An 18,922-nucleotide genomic window follows, 5' to 3' on the forward strand; every position below is an offset into this window, starting at 1 on the left:
GGAGTCCGCCTGCCGATGCAGGGGGCTTCGTGCCCCGGTCCGGGAAGATTCCACATGCCGCGGAGCGGCTGGGCCTGTGAGCCATGGCCGCTGAGCCTGCGCGTCCGGAGCCTGTGCTCTGCAGCGGGAGAGGCCACAACAGTGAGAGGCCCGCGTACCGCAACAAACAAACAAACAAACAAACAAAAAAAACCCGGCTACATTCTAAAACCTAAATATATTTCAAATTAGGAAAATGGCTAACACCAGTTTTCCTAGCGCCTCATCCCCCTTCTCCCTCATGTAAAAGACTTTTTGAAATGGAAACTATAAAATTTCTACACATTCCTTCATAACAGTTATCAATAAGCAGTAATGAGTAAAGGGACTATCACTCTTTTTCTCTCTATCCTTGACCCACAGCTATTTTACACACAAAAGGTTTAATTAATTTAATCTTCACATACGATTATTTTCTACTTATTTCATAAAGTCTGCATCTCTTTCATATCTTATTTCTTGTGTGCTATAGCTGAGTTTTATGATCTCTAGAACAAAACACTCTGCTGTCATTTTTACATTTTATAAAACTGTGCCTAATTATGCCAATTTGGGAACTGCCTTTCTTTTTATCTGGTGATTTAGTTTGCAGCTAATAAAAAAAAGCCCCATCAGCTCACAGGAACACACAGAAAGCTTTGGGCCACATGCCCAGGAATTTTGTGATTCACTCAGTAACTATCATCTTCCCAAAGGAAATATTTGAAATTCCCCTATTAAACAACAACAAAAAAATTCTACTAGAAAATATACCATTAACATAAGTGCTTTTTCAGTTCTGTGAGAACATTGTACATTTGAAAAAATCTGTTCCAAATTTTTGTTATGCCAAATAAAATACCAAAATATTGTACATGCATAATCAAATTAGCTGACAGAAAAAAGAAAATGAAAAATATTTATATACCTAGATGAAAAATAATCAAAGCTACTTCCAAGTGAATACGTCTAGGGTACATGTAAGAAAAATCTAATAAACTAAAAAAAAGTCAACTGGTGTTTTATATTTTTTAAGACTTATCAAATGTTTGTTCTCAGATCCTGTTTCAATACTCTAAAAAAGTTGGATCAAGAATAAACCTTCTGAACTTCCCTGGTGGCGCAGTGGTTGAGAGTCCGCCTGCCGATACAGGGGACACGGGTTCGTGCCCCGGTCCGGGAAGATCCCACATGCCGCGGAGCGGCTGGTACCGTGAGCCATAGCCGCTGAGCCTGCGCGTCCGGAGCCTGTGCTGCGCAGTGGGAGAGGCCACAACAGTGAGAGGTCCACATACCGCAAAAAAAAAAAAAAAAAAGAATAAACCTTCTTTCTCTTCATCATGGGAACAAATTATTTTGTGTGCCTTTAATGACACAAGTACTATCAAAAGCAAATATGGGGCGGAAGAGTAAGACGCAGAGATCACCTTCCTCCCCACAGATACACCAGAAATACATCTACACGTGGAACAACTCCTACAGAACACCTACTGAACGCTGGCAGAAGACCTCAGACCTCCCAAAAGGCAAGAAACCCCCCACGTACCTGGGTAGGGCAAAAGTAAAAAGAAAAAACAGACAAAAGAATAGGGACGGGACCTGCACCAGTGGGAGGGAGCTGAGGAGGAGGACAGGTTTCCATACACTAGGAAGCCCCTTCGCGGGCGGAGACGGCGGGTGGCGGAGGGGGGAAGCTTCGAAGCCGCGGAGGAGAGCACAGCAACAGGGGTGCGGGGGCGGGGGGAAAGCGGAGAGATTCCCGCACAGAGGATCAGGGCCGACCGGCACTCACCAGTCCGAGACGCTTGTCTGCTCACCCGCCGGCGCGGGCGGGGCTGGGAGTTGAGGCTCGGGCTTCGGTCAGAGCGCCGGGAGAGGACTGGGGTTGGCGGCTTGAACACAGCCTGCAGGGGGTTAGTGCGCCACGGCTAGCCGGGAGGGAGTCCGGGGAAAAGTCTGGAGCTGCCGAAGAGTCAAGAGACTTTTTCTTCCCTCTTTGTTTCCTGGTGCGCGAAGAGAGGGGATTAACAGCGCTGCTTAAAGGAGCTCCAGAGATGGGCGTGAGCCGCGGCTAGAAGCGCGGACCCCAGAGACGGGCATGAGACGCTAAGGCTGCTGATGCAGCCACCAAGAAGCCTGTGTGCGACCACAGGTCACTGTCCACACCCACCTTCCAGGGAGCCTGTGCAGCCTGCCACTGCCAGGGTCCCGGGATCCAGGGACAACTCTCCCGGGAGAACGCACGGCGCGCCTCAGGCTGGTGCAACGTCATGCAGGCCTCTGCCGCCGCAGGCCCGCCCCGCACTGCGTGCCCCTCCCTCCCCCCCGGCCTGAGTGAGCCGGAGCCCCCGAATCAGCGGCTCCTTTAACCCCGTCCTGTCTGAGCAAGAACAGACGCCCTCCGGCGACCTACACGCAGAGGCGGGGCCAAATCCAAAGCTGAACCCTGGGAGCTGTGCGAACAAAGAAGAGAAAGGGAAATCTCTCCCAGCAGCCTCAGAAGCAGCGGATTAAAGCTCCACAATCAACTTGATGTACACTGCAGCTGTGGAATACCTGAAGAGACAACGAATCATCCCAAATTAAGGAGGTGGACGTTGAGAGCAAGATTTATGGTTTTTTCCCCTTTTCCTCTTTTTGTGAGTCTGTATGTGCATGCTTCTGTGTGAGATTTTGTCTGTATAGCTTTGCTTCCACCATTTGTCCTAGGGTTCTGTCCGTCCGTTTTTTGTTTTTAAAAAAATTTTTTTTCTTAATAATTTTATTTTAATAACTTTATTTTATTTTACTTTATCTTCATTCTTTCTTTCCTTCCTTCCCTCCTTTAGACAACAAATCATCCCAAATTGAGGAAGTGGACTTTGAGAGCAAGATTTATGAATCTTCCCCCTTTTCCTCTTTTTGTGAGTCTGTATGTGCATGCTTCTGTGTGAGATTTTGTCTGTATAGCTTTGCTTCCACCATTTGTCCTAGGGTTCTATCCGTCTGTTGTTTTTTTTTTCTCTTAATAATTATATTTTTATTTTAATAACGCTATTATATTTTATCTTACTTTATTTTATTTTACTTTATCTTCTTCCTTTCTTTTTTTCCTTCCTTCCCTCCTTCCTTCCTTCCTCCCTCCCTCCTTTCTTTCTACTTCTACTAATACTTTCTTTCTACTTTTTCTCCCTTTTCTTCTGAGCCGTGTGGATGAAAGTCTCTTGGTGCTGCAGCCAGGAGTCAGTGCTGTGCCTCTGAGGTGGGAGAGCCAACTTCAGGATATTGGTCCACAAGAGACCTCCCAGCTCCACATAATATCAAACGGCGAAAATCTCCCAGAGATCTCCATCTCAACATCAGCACCCAGCTTCACTCAATGACCAGGAAGCTACAGTGCTGGACATCCTATGCCAAACAACTAGCAAGACAGGAACACAACCCCACCCATTAGCAGAGAGTCTGCCTAAAATCATAAGTCCACAGACATCCTAAAACACACCACCAGACGTGGACCTGCCCACCAGAAAGACAAGATCCAGCCTCATCCACCAGAACACAGGCACTAGTCCCCTCCACCAGGAAGCCTACACAACCCACTGAACCAACCTTAGCCACTGGGGACAGACACCAAAAACAACGGGAACTACGAACCTGCAGCCTGCGAAAAGGAGACCCCAAACACAGTAAGATAAGCAAAATGAGAAGACAGAAAAACACACAGCAGATGAAGGAGCAAGATAAAAACCCACCAGACCTAACAGATGAAGAGGAAATAGGCAGTCTACCTGAAAAAGAATTCAGAATAATGATAGTAAAGATGATCCAAAATCTTGGAAATAGAATAGAGAAAATGCAAGAAACATTTAACAAGGACCTAGAAGAACTAAAGATGAAACAAACAATGATGAACAACACAATAAATGAAATGAAAAATACTCTAGATGGGATCAATAGCAGAATAACTGAGGCAGAAGAACGGATAAGTGACCTGGAAGATAAAATAGTGGAAATAACTACTGCAGAGCAGAATAAAGAAAAAAGAATGAAAAGAACTGAGGACAGTCTCAGAGACCTCTGAGACAACATGAAATGCACCAACATTCGAATTATAGGAGTTCCAGAAGAAGAGGAGAAAAAGAAAGGGACTGAGAAAATATTTGAAGAGATTATAGTTGAAAACTTCCCTAATATGGGAAAGGAAATAGTTAATCAAGTCCAGGAAGCACAGAGAGTCCCATACAGGAAAATCCAAGGAGAAATATGCCAAGACACATATTAATCAACCTGTCAAAAATTAAATACAAAGGAAATATATTAAAAGCAGCAAGGAAAAAAACAACAAATAACACACAAGGGAATCCCCATAAGGTTAACAGCTGATCTTTCAGCAGAAACTCTGCAAGCCAGAAGGGACTGGCAGGACATATTTAAAGTGGTGAAGGAGAAAAACCTGCAACCAAGATTACTCTACCCAGCAAGGATCTCATTCAGATTTAATGGAGAAATTAAAACCTTACAGACAAGCAAAAGCTGAGAGAGTTCAGCACCACCAAACCAGCTCTACAACAACTGCTAAAGTAACTTCTCTAGGCAAGAAACAAAGAGAAGGAAAAGACCTACAATAACGAACCCAAAACAATTAAGAAAATGGGAATAGGAACATACATATCGATAATTACCTTAAATGTAAATGGACTAAATGCTCCCACCAAAAGACACAGATTGGCTGAATGGATACAAAAACAAGACCCATATATTTGCTGTCTACAAGAGACCCACTTCAGACCTAGAGACACATACAGACTAAATTTAAGGGGATGGAAAAAGATATTTCATGCAAATGGAAACCAAAAGAAAGCTGGAGTAGCAATTCTCATATCAGACAAGATAGACTTTAAAATAAAGACTATTACAAGAGACAAAGAAGGACAATACATAATGATCAATCCAAGAAGAAGATATAACAATTGTAAATATTTATGAACCCAACATAGGAGCACAATATATAAGGCAAATACTAACAGCCATAAAAGGGGAAATCGACAGTAACACATTCATAGTAGGGGACTTTAACACCCCACTTTCACCAATGGACTGATCATCCAAAATGAAAATAAATAAGGAAACACAAGCTTTAAATGATACATTAAACAAGATGGACTTAATTGATATTTATAGGACATTCCATCCAAAAACAACAGAATACACATTTTTCTCAAGTGCTCATGGAACATTCTCCAGGATCATATCTTGGGTCACAAATCAAGCCTTGGTAAATTTAAGAAAATTGCAATTGTATCAAGTATCTTTTCTGACCACAACGCTATGAGACTAGATATCAATTATAGGAAAAGATCTGTAAAAAATACAAACACATGGAGGCTAAACAATACACTACTTAATAACGAAGTGATCACTGAAGAAATCAAAGAGAAAATTAAAAAATACCTAGAAACAAATGACAATGGAGACACGACGACCCAAAACCTATGGGAGGCAGCAAAAGCAGTTCTAAGAGGGAAGTTTATAGCAATACAATCCTACCTTAAGAAACAGGAAACATCTCGAATAAACAACCTAACCTTGCACCTAAAGCAATTAGAGAAAGAAGAACAAAAAACCCCAAAGTTAGCAGAAGGAAAGAAATCATAAAAATCAGATCAGAAATAAATGAAAAAGAAATGGAGGAAATGATAGCAAAGATCAATAAAACTAAAAGCTGGTTCTTTGAGAAGATAAACAAAATTGATAAACCATTAGCCAGACTCATCAAGAAAAAAAGGGAGAAGACTCAAACCAATAGAATTAGAAATGAAAAAGGAGAAGTAACAACTGACACTGCAGAAATACAAAAGATCATGAGAGATTACTATAAGCAACTCTATGCCAATAAAATGGACAACCTGGAAGAAATGGACAAATTCTTAGAAATTCACAACCTGCCAAGACTGAATCAGGAAGAAATAGAAAATATGAACAGACCAATCACAAGCACTGAAATTGAAACTGTGATTAAAAATCTTCCAACAAACAAAAGCCCAGGACCAGATGGCTTCACAGGCAAATTCTATCAAACATTTAGAGAAGAGCTAACACCTATCCTTCTCAAACTCTTCCAAAATATAGCAGAGGGAGGAACACTCCCAAACTCATTCTACGAGGCCACCATCACCCTGATACCAAAACCAGACAAGGATGTCACAAAGAAAGAAAACTACAGGCCAATATCACTGATGAACATAGATGCAAAAATCCTCAACAAAATACTAGCAAACAGAATCCAACAGCACATTAAACGGATCATACACCATGATCAAGTGGGGTTTATTCCAGGAATGCAAGGATTCTTCAATATACACAAATCAATCAATGTGAAACACCATATTAACAAATAGAAGGAGAAAAACCATATGATCATCTCAATAGATGCAGAGAAATCTTTTGACAAAATTCAACAGCCATTTATGAAAAAAACCCTCCAGAAAGTAGGCCTCGAGGGAACTTTCCTCAACATAATAAAGGCCATATATGACAAACCCACAGCCAACATCGTCCTCAATGGTGAAAAACTGAAAGCATTTCCACTAAGATCAGGAACAAGACAAGGCTGCCCACTCTCACCACTCTTATTCAACATAGTTTTGGAAGTTTTATCCACAGCAATCAGAGAAGAAAAGGAAATAAAAGGAATCCAAATCGGAAAAGAAGAAGTAAAGCTGTCACTGTTTGCAGATGACAGGATACTATACATAGAGAATCCTACAGATGCTACCAGAAAACTACTAGAGCTAATCAATGAATTTGGTAAAGTAGCAGGATACAAAATTCATGCACAGAAATCTCTGGCAATCCTATACACTAATGATGAAAAATCTGAAAGTGAAATCAAGAAAACACTTCCATTTACCATTGCAACAAAAAGAATAAAATATCTAGGAATAAACCTACCTAAGGCAAGAAAAGACCTGTATGCAGAAAATTATAAGACACTGATGAAAGAAATTAAAGATGATACAAATAGATGGAGAGATACACCATGTTCTTGGATTGGAAGAATCAACATTGTGAAAATGACTCTACTACCCAAAACAATCTACAGATTCAATGCAATCCCTATCAAACTACCACTGGCATTTTTCACAGAGCTAAAACAAAAAATTTCACAATTTGTATGGAAACACAAAAGACCCTGAATAGCCAAAGCAATCTTGAGAACGAAAAAAGGAGCTGGAGGAATCGGGCTCCCTGACTTCAGACTGTACTACAAAGCTACAGTAATCAAGACAGTATGGTGCTGGCCCCAAACCAGAAAGATAGGTCAATGGAACAGGATAGAAAGCCCAGAGAAAAACCCACGCACATATGGTCACCTTATCTTTGATAAAGGAGGCAGGAATGTACAGTGGAGAAAGGACAGCCTCTTCAATAAGTGGTGCTGGGAAAACTGGACAGGTACATATAAAAGTATGAGATTAGATCACTCCCTAACACCATACACAAAAATAAGCTCAAAATGGATTAAAGACCTAAATGTAAGGCCAGAAACTATCAAACTCTTAGAAGAAAACATAGGCAGGCCACTCTATGACATAAATCACAACAAGATCCTTTTTGACCCACTTCCTAGAGAAACGGAAATAAAAACAAACAAATGGGACCTAATGAAACTTCAAAGCTTTTGCACAGCAAAGGAAACCATAAGCAAGACCAAAACACAACTCTCAGAATGGGAGAAAATATTTGTAAATGAAGCAACTGACAAAGGATTAGTCTCCAAAATTTATAAGCAGCTCATGCAGCTTAATAACAAAAAAACAAACAACCCAATCCAAAAATGGGGAGAAGACCTAAATAGACATTTCTCCAAAGAAGATATACAGACTCCCAACAAACACATGAAAGAATGCTCAACATCACTAATCATTAGAGAAATGCAAATCAAAACTACAATGAGATATCATCTCACACCAGTCAGAATGTCCATGATCAAAAAATCTAGAAACAATAAATGCTGGAGAGTGTGTGGAGAAAAGGGAACCCTCTTGCACTGTTGGTGAGAATGTAAATTGATACAGCCACTGTGGAGAACAGTATGGAGGTTCCTTAAAAAACTACAAATAGAACTACCATATGACCCAGCAATCCCACTACTGGGCATATACCCTGAGAAAACCATAATTCAAAAAGAGTCATGTACCAAAATGTTCATTGCCACTCTGTTTACAATAGCCCGGAGATGGAAACAACCTAAGTGTCCATCATCGGATGAATGGATAAAGAAGATGTAGCACATATATACAATGGAATATTACTCAGCCATAAAAAGAAACGAAACTGAGCTATTTGTAATGAGGTGGATAGACCTCGAGTCTGTCATACAGAGTGAAGTAAGTCAGAAAGAGAGAGACAAATACCGTATGCTAACACATATATATGGAATTTAAGGGGAAAAAAATGTCATGAAGAACCTAGGGGTAAGACAGGAAATAAAGACACAGACCTACTAGAGAATGGACTTGAGGATATGGAGAGGGGGAAGGGTAAGCTGTGACAAAGCGCGAGAGAGGCATGGACATATTATACACTATCAAACGTAAGGTAGATAGCTAGTGGGAAGCAGCCGCACAGCACAGGGAGATCAGCTCGGTGCTTTGTGACCGCCTGGAGGGGTGGGATAGGGAGGGTGGGAGGGAGGGAGACGCAAAAGGGAAGAGATATGGGAACATATGTATATATATAACTGATTCATTTTGTTGTAAAGCAGAAACTAACACACCATTGTAAAGCAATTATACTCCAATAAAGATGTTTAAAAAAAAGCAAATATGACTTCTTTAAATATTAATGATATTTTAGACACCACACTGGTTTACAGTAATCTCTCTTTTACCTACAGCTCAGCTATTTTACAAACCTTACTGAGAAAAAAAACCCCCAAAACCCAGACAATACACCAAGTTCTTTGAACAGCCATAAGGAATGTCAGAAGGCTCAGTCAGGCATTTTGCTCTGAAGCCCTCACTCTGAGTCTATTCAATTCCTTCTACACAATTCTAACAAACGTAGCTTTCCAATTCACTTGAGATGAAAAGTAACAATAAGAGAAGCTGCTATAGGCAAAGCATACTGATAACAGCAAAATGCAGTATCTGAGAAGTTACAAGTATGAAAATCAAAAGGAAAGCAAAACAAACAAAAAAGGCATAAAAAGCCAAAATTGACCTTGCTGAGGTTAATTACTTAGGAGCAATCATATACTTCAGGAGACTCTCAAGTTAGTATGCTAGCACATTGTATAATTGAAATGATGACCTTAAGTCTTCAATACAATTCCTTCTATTTAATTATCACATGTTGATATCAGCCTGCTTTTTGATAGGGGAACTGGTTTGCTTGGGACTGTACCAGCTTAAGCCTAGCATAATTATTATATAATTATCTCCAGGCATAATTATTACTAGCTCTCCTTTTCAGTCTCAAAAAGAATGGTTTGGACTGTAAATTTTAGAGTCATCCTATTGAATGCTTACTACGTGCCAAGAACTATTCCAAGGGCTTTCATTTATCCTCACAGTCCTGTGAGATGGGGTATAATTATTATCCCTTTTAGATGAACTAAGGCTCTGAGAGGTTAAGTGATTTTCCTAATCACTAAGATCATTCAATTAGGAAGTATTAAAGGCCTATATTTGAACAACCCAGACAGTCTGATACCAAAGTCCTAGTGTTTAACTACCGTAAGGCACTGTATTATTTCTCTTTAGAAAGACGGGTAGAGGAACAGCAAGAAGGAGATATCCAAGTTTTTGGAAAAGGATTGAGAGGGATCAGCTTTCTAGAAAATGTGTGTATACAATCTGTTCCATAAACGGATTTCACAGTCCCGTAAACTTACAATACTGAAACATCTAAGAAAAACTTCGAAGTGTAAAAATATTTGATTTTTTTTCGGTACACAGGCCTCTCACTGTTGCGGCCTCTCCCGTTGCGGAGCACAGGCTCCGGACGCGCAGGCCTAGCGGCCATGGCTCACGGGCCCAGCCGCTCCGCGGCATGTGGGATCTTCCCGGACTGGGGCATGAACCCGCGTCCCCTGCATCGGCAGGCGGACTCTCAAACCACTGCGCCACCAGGGAAGCCCAATATTTCGGATTTTTATGAGCACGGGCTTTCTTAGAAAACAAAAATTCCAAGACTATTTTTCAAGTATTCTTCACATGTTACTTTAAACACATACTAGTTATGTCCTGCTCAAAAAGTCAGATTATTCCATCTTTTAAAAAAGAAAACTACGGGCTTCCCTCGTGGCGCAGTGGTTGAGAGTCCGCCTGCCAATGCAGGGGACGCGGGTTCGTAACACCGGTCCGGGAAGATCCCACATGCCGCGGAGCGGCTGGGCCCGTGAGCCATGGCCGCTGAGCCTGCGCGTCCGGAGCCTGTGCTCCGCAACGGGAGAGGCCACAACAGTGAGAGGCCCGCGTACCGCAAAAAAAAAAAAAAAAATTAGTAACTCATTGTATGTTACTATATGAAGGCAGAATGAAAAGTATACTGGACTGCAATCTGTTTTGCTACTCAACAGCTGGGATGTCCCTTAACTTCTCCAGACTTCAGTTTCTTCATGTGCAGCAGAGAAATATGGTTTAGCTTGTTAAGAGGACCTAAGGAGAACAAACGGATTTCAAGTGGCTTGAGAACTATAAAGGATTACCTAGAGTATTAATTAATATACAGTCATAGATTTTCAACAACCTGGATCATAAATTTATGCCACATATTCCCAAACGATATTTCTTTATTTCCTCTTTTATTTTTTACTTCAAAATTTGGGGAAAAAAAACTATAGTCTTTGGTCACATGTGAAAAAGAAAATTACACTAAAAAGATTAACAGCAGCCATGGACAACAACTCAGGGGCTACACTTTATACTTCATTCTGTAAAACAGATCCTGTTTACCAGGTAATTAGTCCTTAAACAACCTGTGAGATTAAGTAAAATAGTTACAATAATAAAATAAAGAGGTTCAGAGAGTTACAATAAATCTTATTGTTAACGTGGTTCTTAACTATATTTACTTAGAGTGAAGTTTAAATAATTACATTTACATAGTACTTTCCTGTCTTCCAAAAAGCATTTCCATATCTGATCCTCAGCAACCAGGTATGGTAGATAGATATCATCATTCTCATATAAAGAAACTGAGGTTCAGAGGGATTAATTTGCACAACTGCTTTCTGACAGGAAATTGAAGTGGAAGGATGACTCCTGATCTACATGGAAAGAAAGCAATTATTTGGATGCTCTAGAGCAAAAGAAAAGCCTCAGACCTATTTATTGGCTGAGACAAGACACAGAACATTTATAAACTCACACTGTCTCAAAAGCAATATCCATTGGAGCCTACCTGCACATCTCTAGTAGCTTTAATGTTCATAGAGAAATGAATATTCATGTTTGTTTGGGATCTCAAACTATTATTAAATTTGCAAGCAAAAACAGGACCAATGAAGAATTGAACCAGATTATTTTTTCAGAGTGGCAAACCTAATGAAGTGTCCCAACCCCTCTATGATTTACCATTGCTGAGATTATTCCTTACCAAGGAAACACTTAAAAAAATTTTCTCCCAGAGCTCATTTGCTAGATTCCATAAATTAGCTGTTACAAAGAATCTGTATCAGAGAAATTCAAACCTACTAAGAGGCTTTTCTTCCAACCTACTAAAAAGGCACATTAAATACACAACGTTGGCCACATTTAGATAATGATGGAAAACAACAGCTGATAGCCAGTTTGGGACAAATGCCAACTGTTTCCATTTGTCTGAAAATGTCAAAATTAATTGCTACAACACTCAGTTTTCAAAGAATATTGATATCTCTAAATGAGAAAGTATGTCAACCAAAAATCCTAAAAAACAGACTAAAGATAATAGTGCCTCCCTGATCTGCAGTATTAGTTAAAAAAAAATTTTAGCGTCCCAAAGTAAACACATCTCAACAGCTTTACATATTTTCATATACTTTATTTTTTAAACACTTATAATTTTGCAAGCTAGCAGTAAAATATTTTCCTCAATATTTTACTAATTAGCACCGTATACCTTTTAAAGCTAACTGGAACACTGTTTTATTTAAATGATTGTGAAGTAAAATGATCATTTCAAATACCTAATTAGTCTCAACACATGAATCATTAATTATCATTATTTTCGGCTTTATGCACAAAGATGTATTTCAAAGATGAACTTAATATTAGTATCAGTTCTGTCAATCTAACAAATCAAAGTACCACAGTTTAAAGCAATATTTAACCTCTGAAATTATTATATAATTAAAGAGGCATATAAGAAAGTTGAGAAATCACTATGAAAACAAAAGATACTGCACAACTTTAAATTTAGAATCCCTTATTTTTTAGAAGAATGAGGAAAATAATGAAAAATTTCATGATACAAGTATTCATTACACATATGGTTTAGTATATATATATGTCAGTACTCTCACGCTTTGCTTATGAGTTTGGCCTTACCAAAAAGCCATCAAAATGTCCAGGATAATTCACAGGGACAGCTGGAAGCCTGAAATAAAATTGCTCAGTGCAAAAGATCCTAAGCCATTCATACAATTTTAAACAGAAACCTGGACATTTAACTCCTATTTTTGTTTCCATCTGAAAACCTGTTGAAAATATGGAAAAAAATTTAACTAAACTCACATTACTTCCACATATTAAAACAAGGGGGATTTTTCATTTCCTGTTTTCTAATAAGAGCATTCTTCAGAGCTATGGGTTTAAGTTCTAAGCTACAATCCACTACTTACTAGCATGCCTGTTTTGCATACCAGTAGAATCAAGTCCAGTTTTGCCATTTGTGGATAACTATGACAAGATACAAAAGCATGTGTTTGCCATAAATAGCTCTGGCTAACAGCAAACTGCTCACACTGAACAGATCAAATTCTCTATAAGGAGAGCTGCCTGGACCACAGCCAAATCCCACTACTAATGTTTAAGACTGCTGTAACAATTTTTTTTCAAATTTGTGAAATATATTAAGAAATAGTAGCTGAAAGTTCCTAAACATGAGAAGTATTATTAAACTTTTGAAGGACATTTTACAAATTATTTTCATTATGACCAAATGTGCAATAAGAGCTTCCTGCTTCTTCTACTACTAGTCAACTAATTAGAAATGTAAACGTGAATTAAAAAATAACTACCCTAATTTATCCAGAGAACAAATCAGATATCGAAGAGTATTTATGTCAAAGTGCAAAAAAATAATTCCTGATCATATTAACACATAAGGAAATAAATAAAGCTTATAAAAGTACACCTCTATAACGTTAATATTTTGTATTAGTTGGCTTTAGGATAGAATATTTTTTAAACCAAATAAACACAACAAACTGGAAAATATCACGCAAGAATGTTGTACAAAAAAATTCTTAAATGACCAGTGCAGAGATTAATAATAGCTGTTTACCCTAGGAGTTGCTTCACATGGTATTTTGCAAAATGTCCAAGGAAAACAAGGCAACGTTCTGTAATATGCCACAATTTTTATTGCAACGTGGCCATTTTTGTGAGGGTGGGGTTTGATCTCAAAAACAATGTTCCATTTAAGGCTCTTTTATACAGAAATTGCCATCATGACTGATATTCAAAATATCTTTAGTGTCGCAAGACTTAACATGGTAAACATAAAACTCCTACACTTATTCAGTAGTGTACACTCAATGGAAAACAAAAAGGCATTAATAACAGCTATTTCTTTTAAGAAGATACGCAGGTAACAGGAATGAACACTGAGGTACTAGGATAAGTTGATGACACAGTTAACTTAATTGGCATTCCTTTTGGGGTGGGGGATTAAACTCATTACAAAAAAAGTGCTTTCAATGCATAGTATTATATCTGTGCTGCCATGTCACAAAAAATAGGCTTGCCAAGGCAGGTGAGGTGTATGAATGCTCAAGCCTCACAGAACTGCAATCAAGTGCAACTATAAATAATACTGAATAAAGTCTACCATCTCACCAGTGGATAATACTTTCAAGGCATTCAATTAGCTTAACCCTTTGTAGTGTTCTAAGCTATTCACATTGACATTCACATTCATTGTAGTGCTTGCTGCAAGGGAGGCATATAACCAGTTGTTTTGGCTAAAATATGGTGGGAAGGCATTCCTTGGGTTCTACATAAAAGTAACAGTATTAAACAGTCTAATGGCAATCACTGATAGGCTGCTTACATGAATGATATTTCCTTCATTCATTGTGTTGGAAGGACCCAGTGGGAAGAGGAAGAAAAAAAAAACCAAAACCTAATACTATTCCAATTGACTGAGCTGGAGAAATGGAAGCTCCTTAAGATCCAGATGGCACTTGACTGTCATTTTATAAGGGTTTTCCTTCAAGTGAAACTACTACGTTGCCTCCCAATTTCTCTCCAAGTGTTGAACGGTCCTTTATATCATCCAAGCCATTTACTTGCCACTCATGTTTAATACCTAAAAAGAAAAAACATTATCCTGTTACTTTATTATAAGTAAGAGGGGGCAATTCTTCTGCACAAAATATTCAGTGTTTGTACCTGTAAATTTCTTTTTAATGGCATCTTTAGAGCTAGCATAAATCATCTTGCTTTTTAAAGGTGCACTTTCAGGAGCCCTACAGGGGGAAAAAAAATTGTTGAATCCTATTTAAAAGAAAAAGAAAGGCAAAACTGACTATGTTAATAATAATCCTTGCATTTTAAAAGTACTTTTTTCTTTTGTTTTTACACACCAGAATATAAATACTAGGTCTTCTTTCTTAGACTCTTTTGTTTCGTATGTGGCATCGTACAAAGCATATCGGCAATCATTCAGAGGTAGCAACTTCACAAAAGATGTGTAGGGGTCCTCTACAGTATCACCAATGTCACCCACCAAGATCTGCTTTGCTTCCTCTACAATTATTTGTCTTTTGTCATCGCTTAAACAGAAGAGAACTGCTTTCTTTCTTTTTTTGATCTCCTCCTGTGTAGAAGATTTCCTTACTTTCATATCATTAAAAACTTTGATGACTTCATCATTCACTGTAACTCCAGAAGCCTGAAAATAAAGAAAGAACAGTAATTTAGAACAAGTATTCTGGTTTTAGCCAAAATTACTGTTTAGGTGCCTAGAGAGGATTCACTTTAGTCTGGATATCAAAAGTTGCATCATACCGTGCAAATAGTCCAATCAGATTTGCCACATTTTAAGTATCAGTATATGATGCACCTAAGGATTCTAACTCATCCTGGCCCATTCATCCTTTTTTAAAAAGGGGTTTGGAGTGTGAAGTAATTGGCAGGCAGAGGGAAAGGGACAAATACAGGCTGTCCCATCCCTGAAATGTTTCCTATTTCACTGGGTGATGTCAGAGCTTCAGGAGCCGCAAAAAATACCTTCTGTATTGTGTCAACCCGGCAGGCCTTAAAAAAACACTTTCGGATTTCAGTTAATGCTTCTACTATTTTTTTCTTTAAAGTCATCCTAACCAGGGCCCTTTCCTCATAAGGAAAGAGAATCAAGTGTGAACTCCAAACCGCCCACGGCTACAACATAATTGCCTCACAGCTCAAATGCAGACGCTTCAAAACTAACGGATCGCGTGTAAAAGCTTTTTACCGCGAGAAACCGTGTTCAAGAGTTTTCCCACCTCCTTAATCTGCCCCTAAGGGTTTTACTACAGGCCCTCAAGACCCCCACCGAATGCGTCCAGCAAGGGCTTTACAGCACGTACCAATCTGAGAGCGCGCGTGGGAATAAAATTAGCAAGGGGAGGGCAAAGGCGGCGAGCAGGGTGGGGGCAAAGCTCCGCGGACCCTCCCGCGCCCCCGGCCGCCGCCCGCCCGCCCCACTTAGGCCACGACCCTCGCCCCGCGCCCGGGCCCTCCCCGCCCCCAGGAATCCGAAGAGCGGCCGGCCGGGCCTGACGGCGGGAGGGCAGGCCGGCCGGTGGAGAGAGAGCAGCGGGGCCGCAGCGCAGGAGCGCCCACCTTGGAGGCCAAAATCAGGTTAAAATGGCGGCCTCAGGCCCAGGGCCCGGCGGTGCCGCGCGGGGGGCTGTGCTCGCCGCGCCCCGGCCCCCCGACCCCCGGCCCCCCGGTCGGCGCGCCCGCCTTACCATAGCGCCCGCGGCTGAGGCTGCGGCGGCGGCTCGGGCTCCGGCGGTGTGGCGCTGCGAAGGGAAGGAGGGGCGGCCGGGAGGCGGCGAGTGCGGGGCACGCCGGGAGTGCGGCCCAAAAGGCGGCGACCGCTCGGGGGGCTGCGGTGAGGGCGGGGCGGTCACGTGGGCACGCCCCGGGCTGGCGCTCCAGCCCGCCGGCCCCCCCGCGTCCTCGGCCTGACCCCGCGGGCGCGCGCGCGCGCAGCAGCAGCCCCCGCGGACTCGGCGGCCGTGGTCCGAACCCCGGGCCCCAACGCGAAGGCCTTCAGCGCCAGGGCACCACCCGTCCCGTCCGCCGGCTCGCACGGCGGGCGTTTCCACACTGCCTCCCGAGGGCCAGGGCGCAGCTCCAGGGGTTGGGCGCGTGTGAGGCGAATGGCGCTCCAAGGTGTCTCTTTTATTCGCTTGTGGTTTCCACTGAAAGGGGCTGGATTCCTACATTGTGGGTCTTTTTGGAAAACCCGTATCAGAGATGGCGCGAATTATTTAGATCTCCTTCCATCAATTCAACGAGAATAAACACTGGGGGGGGGGGAGGGGGTTACCCTAGTTGATTGAATTACTCAGCAAAAACAAAATGATAAACAGAGGTGGGAAATCGGTTTCTAAAAGTCTGTGGTTGGAATAATAATAATAGGGGGAAATCTGGGGTAGTAACATCCCCTGGTAATATCCTTTTATAGATTAGACTTGGTAGGAAATGGATTTCACTCTCTGCTAGTAGTCTTTTCCTCAGGAGGCCACAGCTACGACAGCTGCCATCAAATAAGTGGACCCAAGAGTAGAGTCCTCCCTCTTTGGCAACCACAACCTCTTCTAGCAAAACCCATATAACTGAGCCAAGGCTCTTCTCTAACTAAACCTTTTTTATACTTGTTATGAGTATTCATCGCATTTATCATAGAAAAAATGGGAACCGTGTACTTTGAGGAAATTTTTCATGAAGATTCAATGCTTTATGAGTGTATAATGAAAATGTTTTAAATGGAACACTTTATGTGGTTATGTTTAATAAAAGGAAGGTTTCATAAAGTATTTCATTCATCAGTGTTTGGGCTAATTTATGCTACCTTTTTTCCTGAACGTTTATCATTTCTACCTTTCTTCATTTGTAAAATTGGTAATATGAATTTAAAACTCTAATAGTTGAACTGATTTTGTGAAGAAAACTTGCACTAAAAAAGTAGAATTGTTGAGTGACTAAAACTGTTGGAAACAAAATAGTAAGTGAGTGCAGATAAACCTTAAGGTGTACTAAGCCAGAAGTGCAGTGTAACGGCAAGAACTTCGGGTTGGGACTTGGGAAACGAGTATTAATCTTGGCACTGCCCCATCTCTGTAAATTCGAAGGGCTTTCAATCCCTGCAGACCTTCATCTGTATTATAAGCTGTGATTATCTTTAAAGTCCTTTCCAGCTTTAAAATTCAGTTTCCTAGTATGCCAGTGTTTCTCAGGAAATGGTGTGCATATGTTCTCAGCATTAAGTAAATTTAGGGATAGAAAATCATAATGAGAAGGGTTATGCCCTAGTTTGTGTGATAAATTCTTACACCCAAAAGTTAATATATTATAAATGGAGCATGTTAGGTATTGCACAGGAAACAGACCTATTTTTTATGTCCATAGCTTGTGCTTATTTTCTTAATGGGAAGATTGACTTAGTTTATTTTTATTTTATTTTTATAAATTTGTTTATTTTATTTATTTTTGGCTGTGTTGGATCTTCGTTGCTGTGTGTGGGCTTCCTCTAGTTGCAGCGAGCGGGGCTACTCTTCGTTGCGGTGCGTGGGCTCCTCATTGCGGTGGCTTCTTGTTGTGGAGCACAGGATCTAGGCACACGGGCTTCAGTAGCTGTGGCACGCGGGCTCAGCAGTTGTGGCGCACGGACTTAGTTGCTCCGTGGCATGTGGGATCGTCCTGGACGAGGGCTCGAACCCGTGTCCCCTCCATTGGCAAGTGGATTCTTTACCACTGCACCACCAGGGAAGTCCCTTAACTTAGTTTAGAGACAAAAATTGAGAAGAAATCTCCCAATGTCTAAGCATGAATCTTAAGCAAGTAGATAATAATACTTTACATTAGGTGGTACATTACAGTTTATGAAACCTTTCCCTTTCTTGATGTCTCTTGAGGCATCCAACATTTGCTCTGTATGGGTATCAGCAGTTTTCCTTGTTGAACTCTTCCTCTTAGGGTTCCCCTCCCTTCTCAGCCTTGAATTTTGCATCAAAGAGATTCTACAGGGGCTACAGCCCCAGCAGAGACCAGGTCTGGGGACACGGGGAACTAGATTAGGTGTTAGAACCTCGCCTACCAAAGCTGGGGATTCCGAAGATGTTAATCACTCCCCCCCCTGCCGAGCTGTGATATCAACCCTTCTCCAAGCCTCCCTGTGCCTCTCCCCTTCCCCAGAGTTCACAATTCCCATGTACTAGGATTCTTTCCCTGAAGATGTTTTCTTGTCTTTGCACATATTTCGTTGCCTTGTAATCACTTGTTTACGTGTTCTGCCACCCCAGTAGACTGGAAGCTCCTTCCAGGATCTGAGTCCTACTCATCTTTGGATTTCTGGAATCTGGTACATAGTAGGTGATCAATAGATGAAAAAGTAACAACTTTAAGGTGCTTTAGTGCTGTAAAGAGAACAAAAAGGAAGCTCCCGAAGACTGCAAGGCCTTTCTACATGCCCTTGTGAGGCCAGATCTTAGAACGTCAGA

The 18,922-nt window shown here is 41.0% G+C and overlaps 1 protein-coding gene across 1 annotated transcript; it reads right to left on the bottom strand.

The window, feature by feature from the left end:
- Positions 1-12,010: 12,010 nt before the first annotated feature.
- On the bottom strand, positions 12,011-16,300 carry CFL2 (cofilin 2). Its single transcript, XM_027111047.1, has 4 exons — positions 16,163-16,300; positions 14,795-15,102; positions 14,601-14,677; positions 12,011-14,517 (listed from the first exon to the last, which is right to left on the bottom strand). The coding sequence occupies exons 1-4, from the start codon at positions 16,163-16,165 to the stop codon at positions 14,405-14,407; spliced, it is 501 nt and encodes a 166-aa protein (XP_026966848.1). The 5' UTR covers positions 16,166-16,300; the 3' UTR covers positions 12,011-14,404.
- Between the last annotated feature and the right edge of the window lie 2,622 nt (positions 16,301-18,922).

Source organism: Aethalodelphis obliquidens, unplaced genomic scaffold (assembly GCF_003676395.1).
Source record: "Aethalodelphis obliquidens isolate GAN/ISIS:26980383/991018 unplaced genomic scaffold, ASM367639v1 scaffold10, whole genome shotgun sequence".
Lineage (NCBI taxonomy): Eukaryota > Metazoa > Chordata > Mammalia > Artiodactyla > Delphinidae > Aethalodelphis > Aethalodelphis obliquidens.

Coding starts and splice junctions, on each gene's coding strand:
- CFL2 (XM_027111047.1), bottom strand. Junction 14,678..14,794: donor GACCTAGTATTTATATTCTG/GTGTGTAAAAAC, acceptor TTCCCCCTGTAG/GGCTCCTGAAAGTGCACCTT. Junction 14,518..14,600: donor CATTAAAAAGAAATTTACAG/GTACAAACACTG, acceptor TTTTCTTTTTAG/GTATTAAACATGAGTGGCAA.